Source organism: Enhydra lutris, unplaced genomic scaffold (assembly GCF_002288905.1).
Source record: "Enhydra lutris kenyoni isolate GAN:26980312 unplaced genomic scaffold, ASM228890v2 scaffoldscaffold27, whole genome shotgun sequence".
Classification (NCBI taxonomy): domain Eukaryota; kingdom Metazoa; phylum Chordata; class Mammalia; order Carnivora; family Mustelidae; genus Enhydra; species Enhydra lutris.
The window spans coordinates 24,086,119-24,106,355 of NW_019154111.1; the positions used below are offsets into that span (position 1 = coordinate 24,086,119).

Here is a 20,237-nt window from a genome sequence, read left to right on the forward strand (position 1 = left end):
GGGTTGACTGTATTTGGAAAAACTATAGTCAGGCTTTGGGAATACCTATCAAAGTTCTTTCAGAAAATAAAAATGACTCTATAGTATTTATCCTGAAATACTAGTCTTAGACAAATAAGATTTTTAAAATATGCTTAACTAAAGGTTCCAGATCCTGAACTTACATTACCATGATCTATGCCTCAAAACATCCCTTGTCCCCTGCTTATTCTAGGGTAAAAAGTGGGAATGGAATCAATTTCTCCATATTCATAATTTCAGGTAACCAGATATGTTGGCAACATTTCAAGTGACCCTGCTGACCCAGGAAAGAGTATTGTATGTCAGATACTTTAAAGAAAAAAGAAAGAAGGGTAGGGAACATCTGGTATTTCAAACATGGTCTGAATTGATTTGACGATAATTTAAGTCTGGAAGATATTATGCAGTATTCAGGGTGAGATCATCTGATTCATGCTGTTTTCATAACCAAATTTCCCTCTGGAGCAAAGAATCATATGTGGTTACTAAACAAGCAAGTGTTACTAAGACTTCTTCAATCATTTTGGAATGAAACAGACCTAGGTAGATTATAGGAAATATACATATCTTCTCTTTCTCTCTGTACATGTGCATGTTATTTACCTACTTATCACGTATGCAGACATACATATATTCATATTACAGTCTTAAAGAAGCATTTTAGATCTCGTTCAAACAAGTGAGTATTCTGAACAAAGGAACATTTCCAAAAAAATAATTTCTCTCAGCACATGGCTCTTTTAAAAACTTGGTGTGATCTGAGAAGTTCCTCCAACCTGAATCTATTTGATTCATCGGTGACACAAAAATTTAAATTGTTTTAGAATTTTTGTTCATTGGCTGCTTCCCAATCTCTACCAAGATTTGCAGTACCCACCCCCAACCCCCAGAAAACCAGACTTAAATATAAAAACAGAGGCATCCTTCAACTTTTGGGTAGTTTGGTAAATTTCTTAGATGAGAATACAAAGAAATAATTTATGATTAAGAGCTACTATTAATCATTTCTAGCAAAATTGCTATATCTTTTTTTTTTGCTTGCAAGAACAAAAGCTTTCCATCTCTCATTTAAGTTCAACATACTTAAAAGGAAGAAGGAAGAAAAAGTTGTCACCACTCACTTAGTTGTACAAGCTGGGGCCCAGAGTCCTCCTTGTCCCTGGCTAGCCTTGCTTACTATGCTCCAAGTCTTGCTGGTCTCTCCTCTAAAGACTCCATGGTTTATTCCCCTCACCTCCACTCCACTGCTCAGTTTCACACTTCTACCATGTCAACCTGGGACCACTCTTCTCAATGATCACTCCCTTTGATGGTGTCTTACTGCCACTCTCAAAATTATTTTAATAAAATCTAAAGATGATCACAACATTCCCCTTGTTAGATGCTTTTACTTAGTTCAATGAATTCCACAAGTCTTAACATGGCAGAGAAGGTTGTTTTCAATCCACACCTCTCTCTTGTTCCTTCTACTCTCTTCCTCACAAAGCTCTGCTTCCCAAAGGAGCTTCTCCCCTTTGTTGGATCTCATTCCTTCTCCTCCCTCTGGAAAAATCCTAGTTTGTACATACCCAACTCAAACATCAGTTACTATGCGATGGCCTTCTTGGACTATTCTTAGCCAAATACTATATCCCCATCAGTCTATTACTTAGTCCTTTTTTACTGTACTATGACTGTTTAACCTCAGTTTACCCCATTAGATTATAAGTTTCTTGTTCATATTTGAATCCTCATGCTTGCCACAGGGCCCAAACTTGACAGAAATGCCAGAAAGTTTCATTTAATATTTGCCTTAATTATCTAATGACCTTTAACATAGTACTTTTATCTCACAAGTTCACATAGTATTTTTACCCCAGGAAATCCCATTGGATTTCAAAAAAGAGAAAAAAAGAAAAGCAGCTCTGGTAGGGCTAGTTATTGCTCAGCATGGTTCTAAGATGGATCATCTCATTTTATCCTCGCAACAACCCTATGAAAGTCTCTGAGATACTATTAATTATCATCTGCATTTTCATCCAGATGAAGAAACCAAAGCAGAGAATTTTTAATTTGCCCCAGGTTAATTAACTTAACTTAATTCTTAAGTTGCATTGCAGAATGCCTATTCTTAACCATTAGTGCCTAAATGTAGGTCATGAACATGGAAAGATCCTGGAGATAACTACTTAGTAACTTAGTACTACTTAGTAAGTTAGTTTTTTAACTACTTAGTAAGTTAATTTTTTAAAAATAGAAAGAAATAGAATATTTAACTTGAGACCACGGATTATAGCTCAAGAATAGAATAATCAATTAAGGGTCTTTAGTTATAAGATACGACTTATACAGAAGCATATGGGAATAAAACTCTTCACTGTAGATTCTAGGATTCATTTCCATATTCCTTCAGTTTTTCAGTGCCGTAAGTGCAAAGCCAGAGCCCTACATGAATCTGTATCATAAAATTCACTGTGAGCCAAATGGACCGACGTTTTTATTCACACACAGTAGTATACCATCACATAGATTATTGTGTTAGGAAAGAAAAGGAAACAAGTGATCTTTCAACCTAAATAGTTTATACTAAATTATATTCTGGAGGTACTGTGTCACTCTTCCTGGAACTTTAACAAATTAAGTAGATAACTCCCACTCAATCTGTCCCTACTTTTTTTTAAGGCAGTACCAGAATCAGGTAAGCGAATACGGACTGTCACCAAGGCAACTTGTCTACTTCAGTCTGAGATGTAATCGGGTGACAGCAGATCTCCTAAGACATCTATACAATTTCAATAAATATGATAACTTTTTGACAAAGATCAGAAGTAGATCCTGCTGCTTTTTTCTAGTTCTGATAGGATACCTTGAAACATTTCTAACTATGCTTTTTCTTCATGAGCAGTGGTGATTGTGATGGTGGAGCTAAAAGTACCTCTACCACCATTTGTTAAGGTGTTAGCACTGCCGGCACAGCACATATACCATCCCATTCAGTTCTCCAGACAAGCTATGGCAAAGTGTTTTCTTCTCTTTTTCACAAAGAAGGGAAGTAGGATTTGGACAGATTGAGTAATTTGTCCAAGGCTGCCCAACTAGCAAGTGGTAGAACTGAGACTTGAATCTTAGCAATTATAACTCCAAGTCCTGAGCTCTTTACTCCAAAGCCATCATTTTTTCTTCTCCAAAATGAGAGTTTGAAGATAAATAATAATTTAAATAAGTAATATTTCTCATGTGTACCTTCTCTGGAACATTCGGTTTTGATCTGAAAAACTGTCTATTCCTCACTAGCCAGGAGCTCCTCCTTCCTGGACAAATGTGAGACTGGTTATAAGGAACCTGAATGTCTGCACACCAGCTGCACTAACACTGAAGGCCCTGAGGTGATTATTCACACATGCGGGAAGGCCTGCAGAAGAATGGGGTGCAAGTCAAGGAAAATCTCCAGGGTCCTGACACAAAATAGGTCTCTTCCAATGTTATATCAAGAGAAAAAATGTTTTAAGAGAAACAATGAATCCAAAATATATTTATGTCATCCCCTGGAAAAAATAAAATAAATAAAACAATGAAATAAAGATGAACAAATTAAATTTCAAAGTTGGAAGATGCTTATTCAAACTAGTAGACTCAACATTAATACTGAAAATTATTTGCTATGTTATATATCTATTATCTATATATATATTATCTATATATACATTATATAGAATATATATATATACATATATATATATGTATATATATATATTTATAACCTATATACACATTACATAGAAGATACCATGTAGTGGCCGAAGGTAATATAATGAGGTAAAAATTGAAATAATACTTTTCATTTTTTTCAGATCACTAAATTTCTAGATTTATAATGTTAAATGTCTGTACTGGTTACAAATTACCCCCAAAACTCAGGGCCCAAAATAAACATTATGATCTCACAGTTTCTGTGGGTCAGGCCATCTGGGAGCAGCTTAATGAGGTGAACTGGCTCAGAGCCTCTTGCCACATTGCAATCAGGGGTCAGTTAGGGATGCAGTCACATCATAAGGCCCAAATGGGGCGCACCCAAGACAGAAGCTGTGGCCTTTAATCTTGGAAGGGACATATAATCATTTCTGCCATGTTATACTTTTTGGTAGCAATTGACCAGGTTCAGCTGACACTCAAGGGGAGGGAAATGCACAGGGTATGAATTCATGTGGTTGTGAATCAAATGGGGGCCATCTTAGAAGCTGCCTTGGGGCACCTGGATGGCTCAGTTGAGTCAGTTAAGCATCGGACCCTTGGTTTTGGCTCAGGTCATGATCTCGGGGTCCTGAGATTAAGCCCTACAATGGGCTCTGTGCTCAGTGTGGAGTCTGCTTGAGGTTCTCTCTCTCCCCCTCCCCCTGCTTCCTCTCCCCCTCCCCCTGCTCTCTCTCAACTAAACAAATCTTAAAAAGAAAATAAAAAGCTGTCTTCTACAACCTCTTTTCTGTTTTGATTTTAAATCCAAAGACAAGTGATTTGTGATGAGACAGACATATTACAAAGGGAGGGGATATAGGGTGTGCTTATCTACCACTCATCTTTATTTTTTTTCCATTTCAAATGTTTAAGTGTCTCTTCACCCAAACGGGCATAGTGAACAGAACTTTGCCCCTTCCTTATAAATATTTTTATTCCTCTCAATTTGTTAGCTGTTCACTCAGTCAGGAGCAGGGAACAATCTTCCAGAAGATAGGGTAGAATATGATTTTTAGTCTCTAAGTCTTATTTTCCATTGATCTCAGCACATATACATACTTTTGGTAATACATATATACATATACATACTGCTTGTGTTTTAGAACACAATCATAAATTGGAATATAAAATGTCAAGTTTGAATAGCAAGAAATTTTCAGAAATCTATTCAAGAGAAAAATTTTACTATTTTTATACTATGCCATAGTCCTCCTTAATAAATACATTAAAAATAGAAAAAAGATTTATATAAACTTTATTCTATTACATAAATTTATTTGATGATAGAGTTAAGGAAAAAAAATTATAGCACTTCTTTGTGATGTCAGGATGCAAATTACTTGATTCCAATTAGGCAGTAGTTATAGTCAGGAGTTCCTAACTGTACCGCTTACCTATTCAAAGCCTAATGTAACCTTACAGTATTATGAGGGAAAAAATAACTTAGAAAAATCTACACTTATTTTAGGTAAGCAAATGATTAAAAATGTATTGTTTGTTCAGTTTATACTAGTTCCTTATAAACATTTTTCAAACTGACTATCAAATTGTTTTTATACTATTGCTTAAAAGAAGTTGCTTGAAATGTTCACCAATAGAATACCTCCTCACAGACTCTATTCAAAGAAGGCATTATCCTCAATCTGTTACGTTGAGAAGGACAATCCAGGCTATAACAATGTCACAATAACAGGTTATGATTGCTACTGAAATGATTTCTTAATTAGGATCAGCTGAGCTCTGGCTCCATGGAAGGACACTGCAGTGGCATGTGCTTTTATACACAGCCCTCAAAACCTCCCAATTATTAGCTATAAGGGATTTTTAAAACCTGATTCCAAAAGGCATCTCTAGTAGTCCCTTAAAAGAATTTAGATCATAACAAGCAATCCTAATTTGGTCTTGTGTCACTACCTCAACAGCTGACTCTAAAAAGTGTATCCCACACATGGCTGTATCGTCAGAGGCTCTTATTAATACTCTGTATGTCCTAAAACTTGAGTGTTGCCATCATTTTTGCCAGGCCTAAGGGCTATAATATTATTTCTTTAGGAGTAACTTGTTATAACAAATGAATGAGGGTATGGGGAAGGTAACTATATACTTGTTTTACTTATTGCCCTTAACTGCTTATCTAATCAGAACACATACAGGAAGAGAGCAGAACAGGTGTGCTTTTACAGAAAATGAAGGGAAAGGCTTGAGGCACTGGCTGAGCCATCGAGGAGGCTGCCCATGGGAACAAGAGGGTCCAAAGGAGCCTGGAGAGTCAAGCCCAATGGAGAGAAGCATAGAAAAAGAGGGGTTGGGGAGGATAAGAAGCACAAAAGGACAGTCTTCTCATTTTCCACTTTAGCCCAGAATTGGCATTCAGGGACATTTAGAAAAAAAAAAACAAAGTCCAATAGCATAGACAGGGGTCTTGGAAACTGCATGTTGTCACAAAATTCTTGATGATATATTCAGGTGCCTGTTAAAGGGTTTGAAGTTATATGCAGAATTTTCTTCCTTCTAGGTTGAATTTCTTGATAGTGATCACGATTCATCTATTTATTGTCTATGTGCAAGCACCATACTTCGTGCTTTAAAATGTCCATTTCAATTATCCTTATACCCCTGAGAGATCGGTAATTGTAACCCATTTTCTGATCAAGATCCCAAGGTTTAGAGTGTTAAGTAACTTTGCCAAATTCACCCAGCTTGTAAGTGTCAGGGCAAAGAAATGAACCCGGAATTCTAAAGCTGATAACTGCTGCAGTTCAGCTTCTCCAAACATTTACTTATTGATGTCAAAGTCTAGTTACCTAAACAAAACTGATCAGGGAACATTAACAGCATTAATAATTAACACTTATTAAGCACTTGCTAACTGTGCTGTTTACATGCATTGCTTTGTTTAATGACAAAATTACCCAATAAGGAAGTATTTTCCATGTTTTATAGATAAGCTCCCTGAAGCTAATAAAGCTAAAAAACTTGCCCAAATTTCTAGGGGTGTATCAAACCGAAATTCAAACCTCTGTCTAGAGCCATCAAAGTCTGTTCTGCAGCCTCTAAAGTCCCTAACTGTACTCCACTAGAGTGGGCAACAGTGACCACAGGAGGATCCTATCCTCTGGGTTGACTTCATCTGGTCCATGAGAAAGTACCAACAAATAACATCTCTATTGTTTTCACCTGTGACATCTTAAAAGCAATATGGATATTAAGCCATCAAAATCTGTCTTGCCTGACTTTACCTTTAATTTCTCCTAATTTCTCCTGGGTTAATTTTCTATTCTGCTACCAATGGCACAATCTAACACATAGCAACATTTGAATATTTGTGAAACCTACTTTCAATTTGTTGCAGTAACAGAATTTGTAACTCCTCTTAGAAATCTTTGGCAACTTGCCATTCCCCAGAAAAATGAGCCCTACATTTATTTACATGGAGATCACATGACTTAGGTGGAGTGAGTTTGAAGAGGTCTGAGTCTAAAGGCTAACAGAAGAATGCCTAGAATGAGAAAAGGATCCTCTAAAAATCAACCAAGGGATACTGCAAGGTTAATTTTCCTTTATAATTTTTCAAGAGCTTTTGAAATATCAGTAGTCTGTGATATTGTGTAGAATATCTTCTCAGAATAGACTCTGATACATGAGAGATCTTCAGGAAATTATGCTTCAGCCCACAAAATTCAACAGTCCCATTTTGGCATGTGTGCTGGATTGAAGTAATGATCCCAATTCTTCATTGTCAGGTAGCAGTATTAAACATTCTCACCCCTTATTATGCTTAGTGAAATAAGTCAATCAGAGAAAGACAATTATCATGTGATCTCCCTGATATGAGGAAGTTGAGAGGCAACATGGGGGGTTTGGGGGTAGGAAAAGAATAAATGAAACAAGATGGGATCGGGAGGGAGACAAACCATAAGAGACTCAATCTCACAAAACAAACTGAGGGTTGCGGGGGGTGGGGGGTAGAGAGAGGGTGGTGGGGTTATGGACATTGGGGAAGGTACGTGCTATGAAGTGTGTAAACTTGGCGATTCACAGACCCGTACCCCTAGGGCTAATAATACATTATATGTTAATAAAAAAATAAAAAATTATAAAAAAAAATTCACACCCTTGCCATAGCCTCACAGTCACTAGAATGGACTGCTCCTCTCTTTGACTTGAGTTTGGATACATGGCTATTGGGGAATAGCAGAGGCTTAAAGTGTGTTCCTACAGTTGGGCATGCCCTCTACCACTCCAGCCTTTACTTCAGGGATCCCATGATCTAAAGAGGATAAAAGATATATGGAGTCAAAGTGGTCCCAACCCACAACCTGGAACCAAACCCAGCCTACACAAACTAGACCCCAGTGTGAAATTTCCACCTCTACTTCAAGAGATGATATAGTGTAATAAATAAGAATCAGGGTTAGGATGGAGAAACATATCCTTAACAGCAAGTTCAGTGACACACTTCCACAATTTGAGCCTGTAACTGAGGAAAACCAGAAATTACTGCAGATCACCTACCTTGGCTTTATTTTAGAAGAGTCAAACTGAATATGTTGATGGGGTAAATAACAAAGGTTTACTGACTTTTTCCCTTTTCACTGACTCTTCTCTTGGTTCATGCTATTTATTCTTCCTGCAGTGCCTTCTTTGCCTAATGAAACCCTCTTTACCCAATAGGAGTTAGTTGTTGTTGTTTTTAAAGATTTTATTTGACACACAGAGAGAGAGAGAGAGTGCACAAGCAGGGGGAGAGGCAGAGGAAGGGGAAAAGCAGGCTCCCTGCAGAGCAAGGGAAGCCCGATGTGGGACTCGATCCCAGGACCCCAGGATCATGACCTGAGCCGAAGGCAGTGGCTTAACCCACTGAGCCACCCAGGTGCCCAATAGGAGTTAGTTTAAATGTTGTTTCTTCCATAGAACACTCCCAAATCCATCCAAGTTAATTACTGCTGCTTTGGAGACTTCATAATAGTTGTTGGTATTCCTGTGATTGCAGTGCTACTCAAAAATGTGGCAGTCTGTGAACTACTGGTTATTAGTCTGTGGTGAGACATATAAAGAAACTGAGAGTAAGCTATGAGGGATTATTAGCAATTTGACAGTAATTTTATGGTGATGCAGTTAATAATTTTTTAATTGGCCTCCTCTTTCTTTTTTCTTTTAGCAATTCATTTTTAGTTTAGTTTTTTTTTTTTTTTTAAATACTGGCCCATGAAAGATTCAAAGTTTAAAAAAAAAAAATGGTTCCTCACCACAGCTATTTTGAGCAATCCTATGTTACAGCACTTACTTCATTCTATCCAGCACTACAATTAACTTACATATCTGCCCTACATATCTGTTCAGTTTGTCTGTCTGCCTTCTTTTACCGACCAAAGCTGACACCACAGCGTTTTGGAGATACACACTCAACAAGTGACATTGATAGAAATGGAGCTTTTGTAATCTTACATTTTTAAACTGCCCTTTAATATTCTCTATGAAGAACAGAGGGTAACTTTGTTTTGTTTAACTCCCAATTACTTTTATTGTAGGCTTATACCTCATGAAGGAAGAAATATCTTTACCTTTACTTTGTGACTCACTCTATGAAGACTTCCAGAGGTTATATTCAAGAAACAAAAATCCACCTGACTTATGCAAGATCGTTTTTCATTGAAACATGCTATTACTTTATCTTCAAACAAAGCAAGGGCAAGTTCACTGTGGCTGCAGACTTATTAATGGACTCAGCACCAAGGCATCTGTGCGGGCTCTCAGCCTCTTTTTTGCTAGGTTTGCTGCTTAGGTAAGAAGCTATCCAACAGACCACCTGAAACCTCTTTTACAGTTTTGCACAGTGGTCAGAATGTCCAAATAATAAACACAGGCTGAATCATTTGTGATTTGAGAATGATCCACCATTTCAGAGATTAAATATATTTGTTAGCAGCAGACTTGTTGTCATGTGGCAGGTGAGATGTCAGCAGTCCTCAGTGTCTGGCTTCTCAAATACAGCTTCCCTTCATGCCTTGCTCAAACCCAAGAAGCCCTGCATTCTTAGTAGACTACCCTACCCAAGGACCAGACAAACTGGGAATCTTAAACTATGCTCTTCTCCTTTTTAGAATATAACCAAAATAAAAGCAGCAATACCTGGAATCAACTAATTTTTATAGCTATGTACTTCTTAGTGTGGCAGAAACAAAGTACTTCCATAGCATGTTCTCAAAATATACCTCATGAATTTCTTGTGGTTCTTTTTTCTATCACCTTCTGTTCTTTCCTAATATTTTTGTCATAGGCAATGGGTAGTGATTATAGTAGTTGATTGAGAAGGAAAGAAGAGAGAAGCGATTAAGAAGTCATTTTAGGGGCACAGCATGAATTTACATTAGAAAATTATAGTCATGCATATTCTTATCTCTCTAATTCCCTATTATTTATGTAGGGAGTTAAGTAAATTGGATACTTAGGGGAAAAAAAAACAGGTAAAACAATTCTAAATATGACTAGAGCTCTTTTATAGGAAAGTCAAAGACTGGAGCTGGATAACTGAAAAGCATAACCTCTACATTTAATCCTCTAATAACAATGCTTAAGACAAATTTTAATACATGGACATTTACCCAAAGAGCAGGTGTGAACTTACCAGTTACCAAGTTATTTTTCCTTAAAAATCCTGAAAATCTATGAAGTTTTGATACCTGTTTTCAATTTGGTTAGTCTGTTTTTCTCTCCTCAAAAAAGTTGATTTCATAATTCATAATTTATATAATGTTCCCTGAATCTCACCACTTTGTAAAGAGCAAAATAATTTCCTGTAGGTACTATATATTAATGATCTAATGAGCAGATTTTGAAAAATCATAGTTTCATGGCAGTAGTTACCAAATAAAGACTGTAATGACTGTAAACAGAAAACATAATCCAGAGATGCCTGGGTGGCTCAGTTGGTGAAGCAGCTGCCTTCAGTTTAGGTCATGATCCCAGAGTCCTGGGATGGAGTTCCACATCAGGCTCCTTGCTCAGCTGGGAGCCTGCTTCTCCCTCTGCCTGCTGCTTCCCCTGCTTGTGCTCTTTCTCTCTCTCTGACAAATAAATAAATAAAATCTTAAAAAAAAAACAAACCCAAAACCACAATCCAGTAATGACTCTTGTAGGGCATTTCTATCTAGGAAGAAGACTTAGTTTTTGTAACTTTACAGGTATAATGTAACTAATTATAGCCTTATCGATTTATGAGCTTTTTCACATCCTAATATGTAAAATCTGCTTTCTCATTCTTTTTACATTTGCCAATAAGATAAATAAGAATTCCTAATTACAAAGTTTTCCAAACCAGGAACCAATACTATGAATTACTACAAAAAATGCCCCTTCTCTGTGTTAGAATTCTAGTGTATTGCTGACCAGTAAGTAGTATTATATTATATTATATTATATTATATTATATTATATTAATGGGTATAATCCCAGTTGTGCTTTTGATCATTTATTTTGATATTTACTTTTTTGGTCTATCAAGAGTGTAAATTCTATGACACAAGGTACCTTACCTTTTCTGCTCATACTACACTCACAAAGTCTAGAACAGTGCTTGACACATGAAGTACTTATAATTTTTAAATAAATTATCTTAATTTGGGAAAGAACTTTTAAAGACAATAAAAAATCCATTATTTTTTCATTTTCTTGTAATTAAATACCGAGGAAAGTGATATATCACACCTAGGATTATCTGACCTAATGGAGCAGTTTATTATGCATTTGAAACTTCATACTATACATTTAAAATAAAATAATTAAACTTAATGTCTTCAAATACTTTACAAATCTTATAAAGGTGAATTAAGTAAAAACAAGTTGCAAAGAGTTAAAATTTATTAAAAATTATTTAATTTATAGGTTTCCTCATGAAATTCACAGAACTACATAACATTATACACTATACTATTTTATTAAAATTACACATATTTCTATATTCTTGCCTTATGTGATTTCTAAGCACTGTGGAACATTGTTACACTTGGTAATTCATCAAAGTCAAAAAGAGTCAAGGATCTGAAGAAATCTCAGAAATCACTTGATTCCCCTATTGATTTTTATAGATATGGAAACTGAGAACCAAAGTGGCCAACATCACAGACAGATCTCTCCATTCATGACAGGTCTTTACATATACTGGGTGCTTACTGACATTTTCTGTTTTTGGAGCACACTGTGATAATATGGTTTGTAAAAAAACCTTATATTCAAATTAGCATGGGGCCAAAATGTATTCCTACTTATAGTTCTCAGAACAAAGAACATTGGAAGTAGTCCTCTTTTGTCAATTTATCATTTTCTTCCTACTAAATAGGCCTTTCAGAGTAACCCTTGTTGCTCTCTAATGGCCCTTGAGGTTAATTCCATGTTCACAATGCTGGCATAATTCCAGAGCTCAGGAAGAGCCTCGTGAAATAGTTGATCATTTTGGTGTTTGCCACTGCTTCTTAATAGATGTTCTTGTATCAAGAATGGGAAATTTAAAACAATAATGATAACAACAACAACAACAACAACAAAACAGTTCTCCTCCCAGCACTGATTAATTTTTTTTTTTTTTAAACTCCCCTATTCTTTGCTATCTGGTCTGCTGGTCTAGTGGCACTCAGCACTTTGCTACTGGGGGAAAGAAAGGTTTAGCCTATCAAGCGATGTATGGATAAAGCTTTCTATCAGCTCAGCTTCAGCAGGTAGATGGACTCTTCTACAGCCCAACCCATAAGTGCCTTGATACAGTTCCAGTTGTCACTGATACCCCCAAGCACAGAGCCAAATGCTGGGTCGCTATTGTTCAAGGACCATATTTAGTAGCCAGGAGGCAGCATTACCGTTGCTCCCAACAAAAGCTGGAACGTTGGAAGAATCCTAAAGGCTATGGTCCAGAATATTATTGGAGCTTATAAAATTTCTTTGCCTGTAAAAGTCTCTGAGAAGGACTTTTTCACAATATGTTTATTTTATTTAGATTTTGTGACTGTCCAAAGAACATCAATGGCAACTTACACTAAAGGGTAAATATACAACATGGATAAAATATAAATAAAATACAGAAAACCAGTAGGGTGGTAATTTTATTGGAATAGAAACCACTTCTTCCAAATAATTCCTTAAAACAAAAAATCTGAAATGCTCTTTTGCTTATTTCTTTTTTTATATTAGGGTAATTCATTTAACATATATTTAGCAAACAAGGCAAAGATATAAGAGGACTCAGGGACTAGAGGACAGGATGGAGAAGAATGGTTCTGAAGACTATGGCTCAAGTTAGGTTAATCTGAAACTGCCAGAACCTATCTAAAGCCTGCTTCTTTTGTCTTAAAATGAGGCTAAGGTCTACTTCATAGGATTGCTTTGGACAGCAAACAAAACTATGCAAGTATAAATAGGAAAGGAATTCACTGTTCAAGAAGCTTGAAATCTAGGTAAGAAGAAATCATAATCTAGAGGGAGAAAGGAATCAATGTCCGAAGAGTTACAGATTACACACTTTGCGAATTCAGAAGAAAGAGATACTGCTTCTAGCTAGGAAGGAGAAGAAAGATTTCCTGGAGGACAGGGCATGGTGGGGAGGAGGGGAGTGTCTTGAAGGATGAGTAATATTTAGTATTGTAGATGAGAAAGCGAAGTCAAGGAGTGAGGTGATGGTACGCGCTAATAGCCAGCAGAGAGATAAATCCCCAATTCTACTTCATAGGAGAGCATAAAGGAACAAAATCAATAGAAAACCTACTACAGTTCTATTCAAACCAATATTCAGGGCAAGTTAGAGAAAGTGACTTTTCATATCCAATTAATGTAATGACTCACCCCATGGGTTAACAGAGATAAAAGCCCAGCTGAGGACCACTTCACTTTCTTCTGTACTTGTTCTGAGAGACAGAGTAACTGCCTCTAAGGCAGAGCCCTGGCAGTACCTTGCCCTCCCATTACCCCCAGCTTTGCCAATGATTCTCGCAGCAAGAATGGCTTCAAGCCGAGAATCCAACTGTAGATTTGAACATCCAGGTCACCATTTACTTGCCTTTTCTGCTTCAATCAAGGGCCACCTAAGAGAAAAGTCTCGTTCTAATTCCTAATGGAAATAATCTTTGTGGTTCAGTACTCTTGCCAACTGCAGTCACGTGGTTTCACTATGTTTCTCTGGCTAATGACAGAAGCTTTTAAAACAAGTTTGGATGCGAGAAAGGGGATTTTTTGTGACCTGTAATTGTAAAAGTGCATCTCATCTTTTTAAAATAAAATTAAAGAAACAAGGAAGAAAGTCCTGGGAAAAATATGTAAGGCGTTAGGAAGGATCAAAAGACAAAGGTTAGAAAGGAGGCAAGAAATGAATAAGAAGTAAACTTAAAAGCTCTGCAGCAATTCCAGGCAGCCTAAGGGAAATTATGGGACTTCTCCTTCTCTCTGGTATGTTTTTAAAGGGAAAAAAGTGATTCTCATGGGAGAGTAACACAGAAAGGAAAGAGGAAAACAGCTGGCTGTGGGCCATGATTTACCATTCACCACAAAATGAGACTCTGTTTCTGCTTCTGAAAGGCCATTGTTTTTTCCAAGCAGACATGGCCTCTATTATACAAAGTCAATTGTAATGAAGAGACATAAAACATAAGGAAGAGATCTAGACAAATAACTCAGAAGACAGGGCACAGACATAAAAGTCACATTCCACTCTAAAATATTAAAACAAAAACTCTGTATAACCAAACTAGCTTCACATCCTAGCAACAGCTCGCTTGCTTCAAACAAAACAAAATATAGCAAAATTTAATTATAAAAATCCCTTGTTTTTATGATGGTGGGTTTTAACTGGTAATTACTCCAAATCTGTGCAAATGATGTAGACACCCAAGTTCTCCTTTTATAAACCAAGAATCCTATAATAGTATCATCTGCTTAAGTTGTTATGGAATAAGGACAACCTTTAATTCTTTTTACACAAAATATTAATGGGAAAAAAAAGTAACATTTTTCATTTGCCGGGGGGAAAATTCATCATGAAGTCAAGAGTATAAGGGTTTTAGAAGAAAAAAAATGCCACATATCTTAAAACTGACGTCAAAACAGTTTTATTTAAATGGTTGTGTCTCTGTTCCAACTTCCAACATGGCTTTTTTAAAGGTACATTCAAACTATTACTTTACTTGTATACCCAAGCCAAAAAGAAGGGAGACTTGAAAATTAGTCTACCAAAATAAGGTGAGAAGGCTCTGCTAATAGATCAGCGATAAAAATCTTATAATGTTTCCTTCTTCCAATGTGTTGGAAAACATTTTCCAAAAGGAATGCAAGTTTCTTTTTCAGATCACGGCTAAAACTGTAAAATCTACTCCTGGAATCTCCAAACGTTTTTTACAGGGAAACTTTTTGTCAAACCCATAGAACATCAAGCCTGTCGAGGATACTACAAAGGCACAGAAAGGGTTATGGTTGGCAGTCAAATTGGACATTTTCTTGGGATCCTTTAGTAGTTTCGAAATTATTGGTTGAGGACTCTGCCCTGAGAATCAGCAATGATGACAAGGTAGTGAAACAAGCATTTGTTACTGTCATGGGATTGTAAGAGCTTTAAATTTATAGAATCCTTTTTCTCTGGGGTAGAGGAAGGACAGAAGAAGGATTAGAGAAAAGGGTAAGATTCTTGGATGAAAAGATAGCCTTTTAAACTAAAGGGGAGATGAAAGAGAAAAATTATACCATATAACAAGGGCATTTTAAAAATCATAATCCACATTATAAAACTAAGGAAATTGTTTATATATAATGTCTCAATTTTTCCCTTGTAAGGACATTAATTCTTAACTTTGGACTATCTCCCTCAGAATTACCTTTTTTGTCTCAAATAATTTCAAAATCACTTTTAAATGTTGACCCCTTCCCCTTAAGTGCATTTCCTTTTTCAGAGCAGTTTTATGTTCACAGCAAAATTAAGCACAAGGTATGGAGTTCCCATATAACTCCCTGCTCCCCGATCTCCCACATATCCTCCCACAGTATCAATATCCCACACCAAAGTGGTACCTTTGTTACAACTGATGAGACCACACTGACACATCAAAGTCCAGAGTTTATTTTAGGGCTCATTCTTGGTATTGTCCATTCTATGCATTTTTACAAACATATACTGACATGTAGCTGCCATCGTAGGTAGCATACAGAATATTTTTACTGCCCTAAAAAATCGTCTGTGCTTCACCTATTCATCCTTTCCTCCCCCAAAGGGTGCTGACTCTTAAAAAGTAGTTTTTGCATCAATATTTATAAGCACAGTCAAGACCTCCCAAATTTTAGACAGGTATTAAATGGCTCTTACCCACTTGAAAAAATTAGCAGTTTTCAGCAACAGAAGGATAACTAGGCAGCAAACAAAATGCTTTCCTAGTGGCAAGCAAGATTAACAAATGTTGTGTCATTTAAAAGGTCAAGAATATGAAACCAAAAGGGAATAGAAAAGAATACTTTACTCTTATAATTTACATATGTTTTCCTGTCCTTAGATTCCCTTTTGAATGCCAGTTCTACTCATAAGTGATAAACTGCTTTTCTACTGCAAGTTTTTATATTTCAGCAGCTTCCTAACCTAATATTTTACATTTGCCTACATTTTCAAAAATCCAATTCTGGGCATGAAACAGAATTAATGCTCAAGTCAAGAACTCTGTCTTTAGCAGATGAAATAATAGCAACATTGGCAACCATCGTGGACAAGAGAAGAAAATTAGGTCCTATTTTTTTCTCCTTTCTCTCTCTCTGTAAAACTCCCTTCTCTATTTGATAAGGGACAGCTAGCTTAAATTTACCGCAAAGTAAACAGGAGCAATTCCCCGGAATGAGACCTTTCACAAAGAATGTTACACTGGAATGTGACATCAGCATTCTTTCTGAGTCACAGTCTTGTTCCCACCGCTTTCTCCCAGGAGACTTGAGGCTCCCATAGTCAGGGAGCAGCTCAGGTAGGGCTGTGGGTCCTGAAGCCCCAAAGGGAGGCAGAGGGAGCACGGGGGCTGGGGGTACGGGGGCTGGGGGCACAGCCAGGCGGGAAACGTCCCTGGCGTTAAACCACTAGTGACTATTGCCCCTTTGGGGCTAGCTGCCGAAGAGGAAGAACGTTTTCTCTGAGAGATAAAGCACTAATAGGGAGACAGTGCGTGGGACGTCAATAATGAATGGCCAAAAAAAAAAAAAAAAAGGGGGGGGGGACTATTTTCACGTTGTCACCAGCCGCGAATGCGAAGGAAGTGCATTAAATCAGCGCTCACTTTTGAGAGGCAGAGCAGCCAGGGTGGGAGGGGAGGTCTGAGCTGTCAAAGTCACATCACTGCTCCTAAACCACAAAGGCTTAATAAAGTTGAACTTCCTGAGACAGGAAGAAGAAGTGTCACGATCTCGCCCGAATTCGCCCTGCCCTCATCCTTTTCTTCTGGGGAGGCACAGGCGCCGCTGAAACATACTGAGGAAAGTTTCAGACACCTCCAACGGTTGGACGTGGTTAGACGGGGAGAAATGTCCCGCGCCCGTTCTCGCTCTCGCGCCCGACTCTCCGTCGCTCCCGGATTTCAGGAGTTAGGCGGGCTGCCAGGCATCTCGGCTACCGGGAGAGGCGGGTACCTGGCCCGGGGGTACCGGAGACCCGGGGCGGGCTCGCGCGGCTGTCCCCGTGCGCCCCACCCGCCGCCCGCAGCCAGGGGGCGGCGTCCCGCGCAGGTGAGGCGGCTGCTGCTCGCCGCCCGCGCCCTCCTACCTTTTTCACTTTGGCCTCCAGGTCCATGTTTGTGTGTCAGAGGAGTTCCTCCTCCCGTCCAGGATCTCAAGCCCAGGATCGCCTGGCCTCCGGCTTCACTGCGGGTACTGGGGGAGGACCTGCGGGGACTCCAGCGCCGCTGCCGGAGCCACTAGCCGGCGCCGTCAAACTTCCGCCGCCCAGTCCGCCGCAGCCGGCCTGCGGCGGGGACCCGGGAACAAAGAGGCCCAGGCAGCCAATGGCAGCGGGGCAGCGCCGGCCAGCCGCCAATCACCGAGCGCCGCACGCACCTTCGCGGCCCGAGCTGGGCGCGGGCAAGGTGAGGGGCGGAGTCGCATTCCGGTAACCCTGACCTGGTCTCTTTCGATGCACAGAGCGTCTGCAGATCCTCTCCAGAGGAAATTGAGGCCCACCCAGCCTCCAGCTGAAGATGAGGAAGACCCCTTTCCATTCTGGCAGCTCGTACCTGTGTTTGCCTAGGACTTTAGATATGTGTCCTGGGGAGTACTTATCTCACTGCTTAGCTTCTTGGTTTATTTTCAGAGCAAAGAGAAAGATTTGAGATTGTGGAGACTGTTTGGGATTTCTATGATGGTCATTGCACCCCAGTTTCACCACTGAGTTGTAGAGGGGGCCATTTCCCAAATGCTTTTCTCCATAATCCCAAACACTGGCAAAGAACCTCATTCACAGACTGAATGTCTATAAACAAGATTATACATGTTTTCTGAGCATTCAGTTGTTCAAAAAGGGCGATGATGTGAATCACTTCGGATAGGTTGTGTTATTCCTTTGGAAGTAGGGGTTTGTCCTTTGTCCCTTATACATGAAATGGTGTGAGGCTCCTGCTCATGTTCTCTTGCCTTGATGAAATTTCAGAGGCATAACAAGCAGCACTAGTGCACCAGAGCTAGGATCCATTTATGGCCTCATTCATTACAGTCATTACAGCGAATACCATCAGATTGGTGGGTCTGGAAGGGATCCTACGGATTACTGAGTCTAGCTTTCTCATATTTCTGGGAACTGAGAACCATAGACATGTAGGGATCTGTCCAGTTTCTTAGTTGGGGGCAGAGCTAAAGCTCATGAGTCTAGGCAGTGCCTCCAGCATGTTTGGGAACATAGACACAGTGTATTGACTAAGAGAAGACAGAGAAGAGCCCATTTCTTTTTCAGTTTGTGATAATGACAAATAATTACAATGCACAGACCAGGGGTGACCTAATCTGGCATCTATTTTTAAAAAGAAATCCCCCCACAAATGTAGATATCTGGGGACAGATGTCTCTTCCTTTAACTCTGAAAGTTTAGTAACTGAAAGCAGCCAAAACTCCTATTAGTCAACACTTTCAGCCTTTTGCTCACTTGGCTGTTTGCTAGCATCGTTCAACAGAGCATTGATTTATAATGTGCATGTTTTCCTCATCCTATTAATAAACTAAGAATGGAATGATCAAAATGGATTGTGAATTTTTCATTCTAACTCAGTTGAAGTAAAACTTTCCCTTCCCATTTTCCCAAACCATCTTGAAATATTTGGGCCCCTACAACATTTACCGGGTATAAGCTCCCTGAACAGGAGGCTTAGTTATGACTAGGGAATTTGGTCTCTTTCAGGGAGCTTAAGAGATGGATAATGTCCAATAAAACAGTCTAAATAAGGCATCAGAAAAATGTCATGACATAAATTTTGGGCTTATTTGGTGGGATTTCAGAGATGACACTAAGAAAATGATTGGAGACTTTTTTTTCTTTTAAAACCATGAAATTCTGCCTTCTCCCTCTCTTTCTTCCCAGCTCTCCTAGCCTCATTTTGTGTTGGTATCATTAGCAAGGATGGAAGTTGATTTCTATCTGGAATCTACTGTGCCAATATTATAGAAGATAAAATAGAGGTGGATAAACGTTAAGTTAGGAGGATTAGATTGTGAGTCTTCATTTAGTAATTCAGGGGTTAAGCTAAAGAGATATTAAAGAGTTAGAACTTGTACTCCCGACTAAACATAATTGACAGAAAAATAAATAGAAGACAGCACACATGTTTCTGGTTTGATCACCTATGTAAATGGTTCAGGAAAAGATAGAATATATGATGAAGGGCACAATTTTGTTTCATTGTGCTTTCTCTGGGGGATGGTGGAGAAAAGGTTCAGTTCTGAATATATTGGGTTTGAGGTTGGGATATGAGAAAAAGTATCTAAATACAAATCTTAGAGATGAGAGCTGGACTGAAGTGGTGATTTAGGAGTCAACAGCCTACATAGTTAAATCATTGAAAGCCATGGACAGAGTAAGATCAGCATGGGAGATGGCAAAATAAGAGAGTATTACAATTGAGCAAAGCTGAACAAGAGAATCACAGAAAGGACATGAGAGCCAATTAGAATATAAGGAAAAAAATTCAAGTAGAGTTCCAGCAACCAAAAGAGGAAATTCAAGAAGGAATTAGTCCACAAGGTCAATTGTAGAAGAGGGTTGAATCCCCATTGGATTTAAAAAAAAAGAAAATCACTTGGGAAATGTTAGCTATATCTCACTTGAAACAGGTTGAGGGCCAAAGTAGGGCAGTTGCAAAGGATATGGAGAGTTAGAAAGGGTAATCAATGTTATTAAGGAGGTGGAGAATATTGGAATTGATTGATTTGAAAAGGAGGGAAGATAAGGAATCTAGAATGACTCTTGGGCATCTATTTGGGAGAATGGTTTGATAGATCTAACTCAATAAGGTAAGAAACAGAAG

At 38.4% G+C, this 20,237-nt stretch overlaps 1 protein-coding gene across 1 annotated transcript in view; it reads right to left on the reverse strand.

Moving 5' to 3' along the window:
* The window catches only part of LOC111152049 (testin LIM domain protein), a 44,702-nt gene extending 27,003 nt beyond the window's left edge, over positions 1-17,699 (reverse strand). The window contains exon 1 of the mRNA XM_022510334.1: positions 17,495-17,699. Coding sequence (XP_022366042.1) covers positions 17,495-17,521 — 27 coding nt within the window. The 5' untranslated portion in view covers positions 17,522-17,699. The remainder of the gene's footprint in view (positions 1-17,494) is intronic.
* Positions 17,700-20,237: the final 2,538 nt, after the last annotated feature.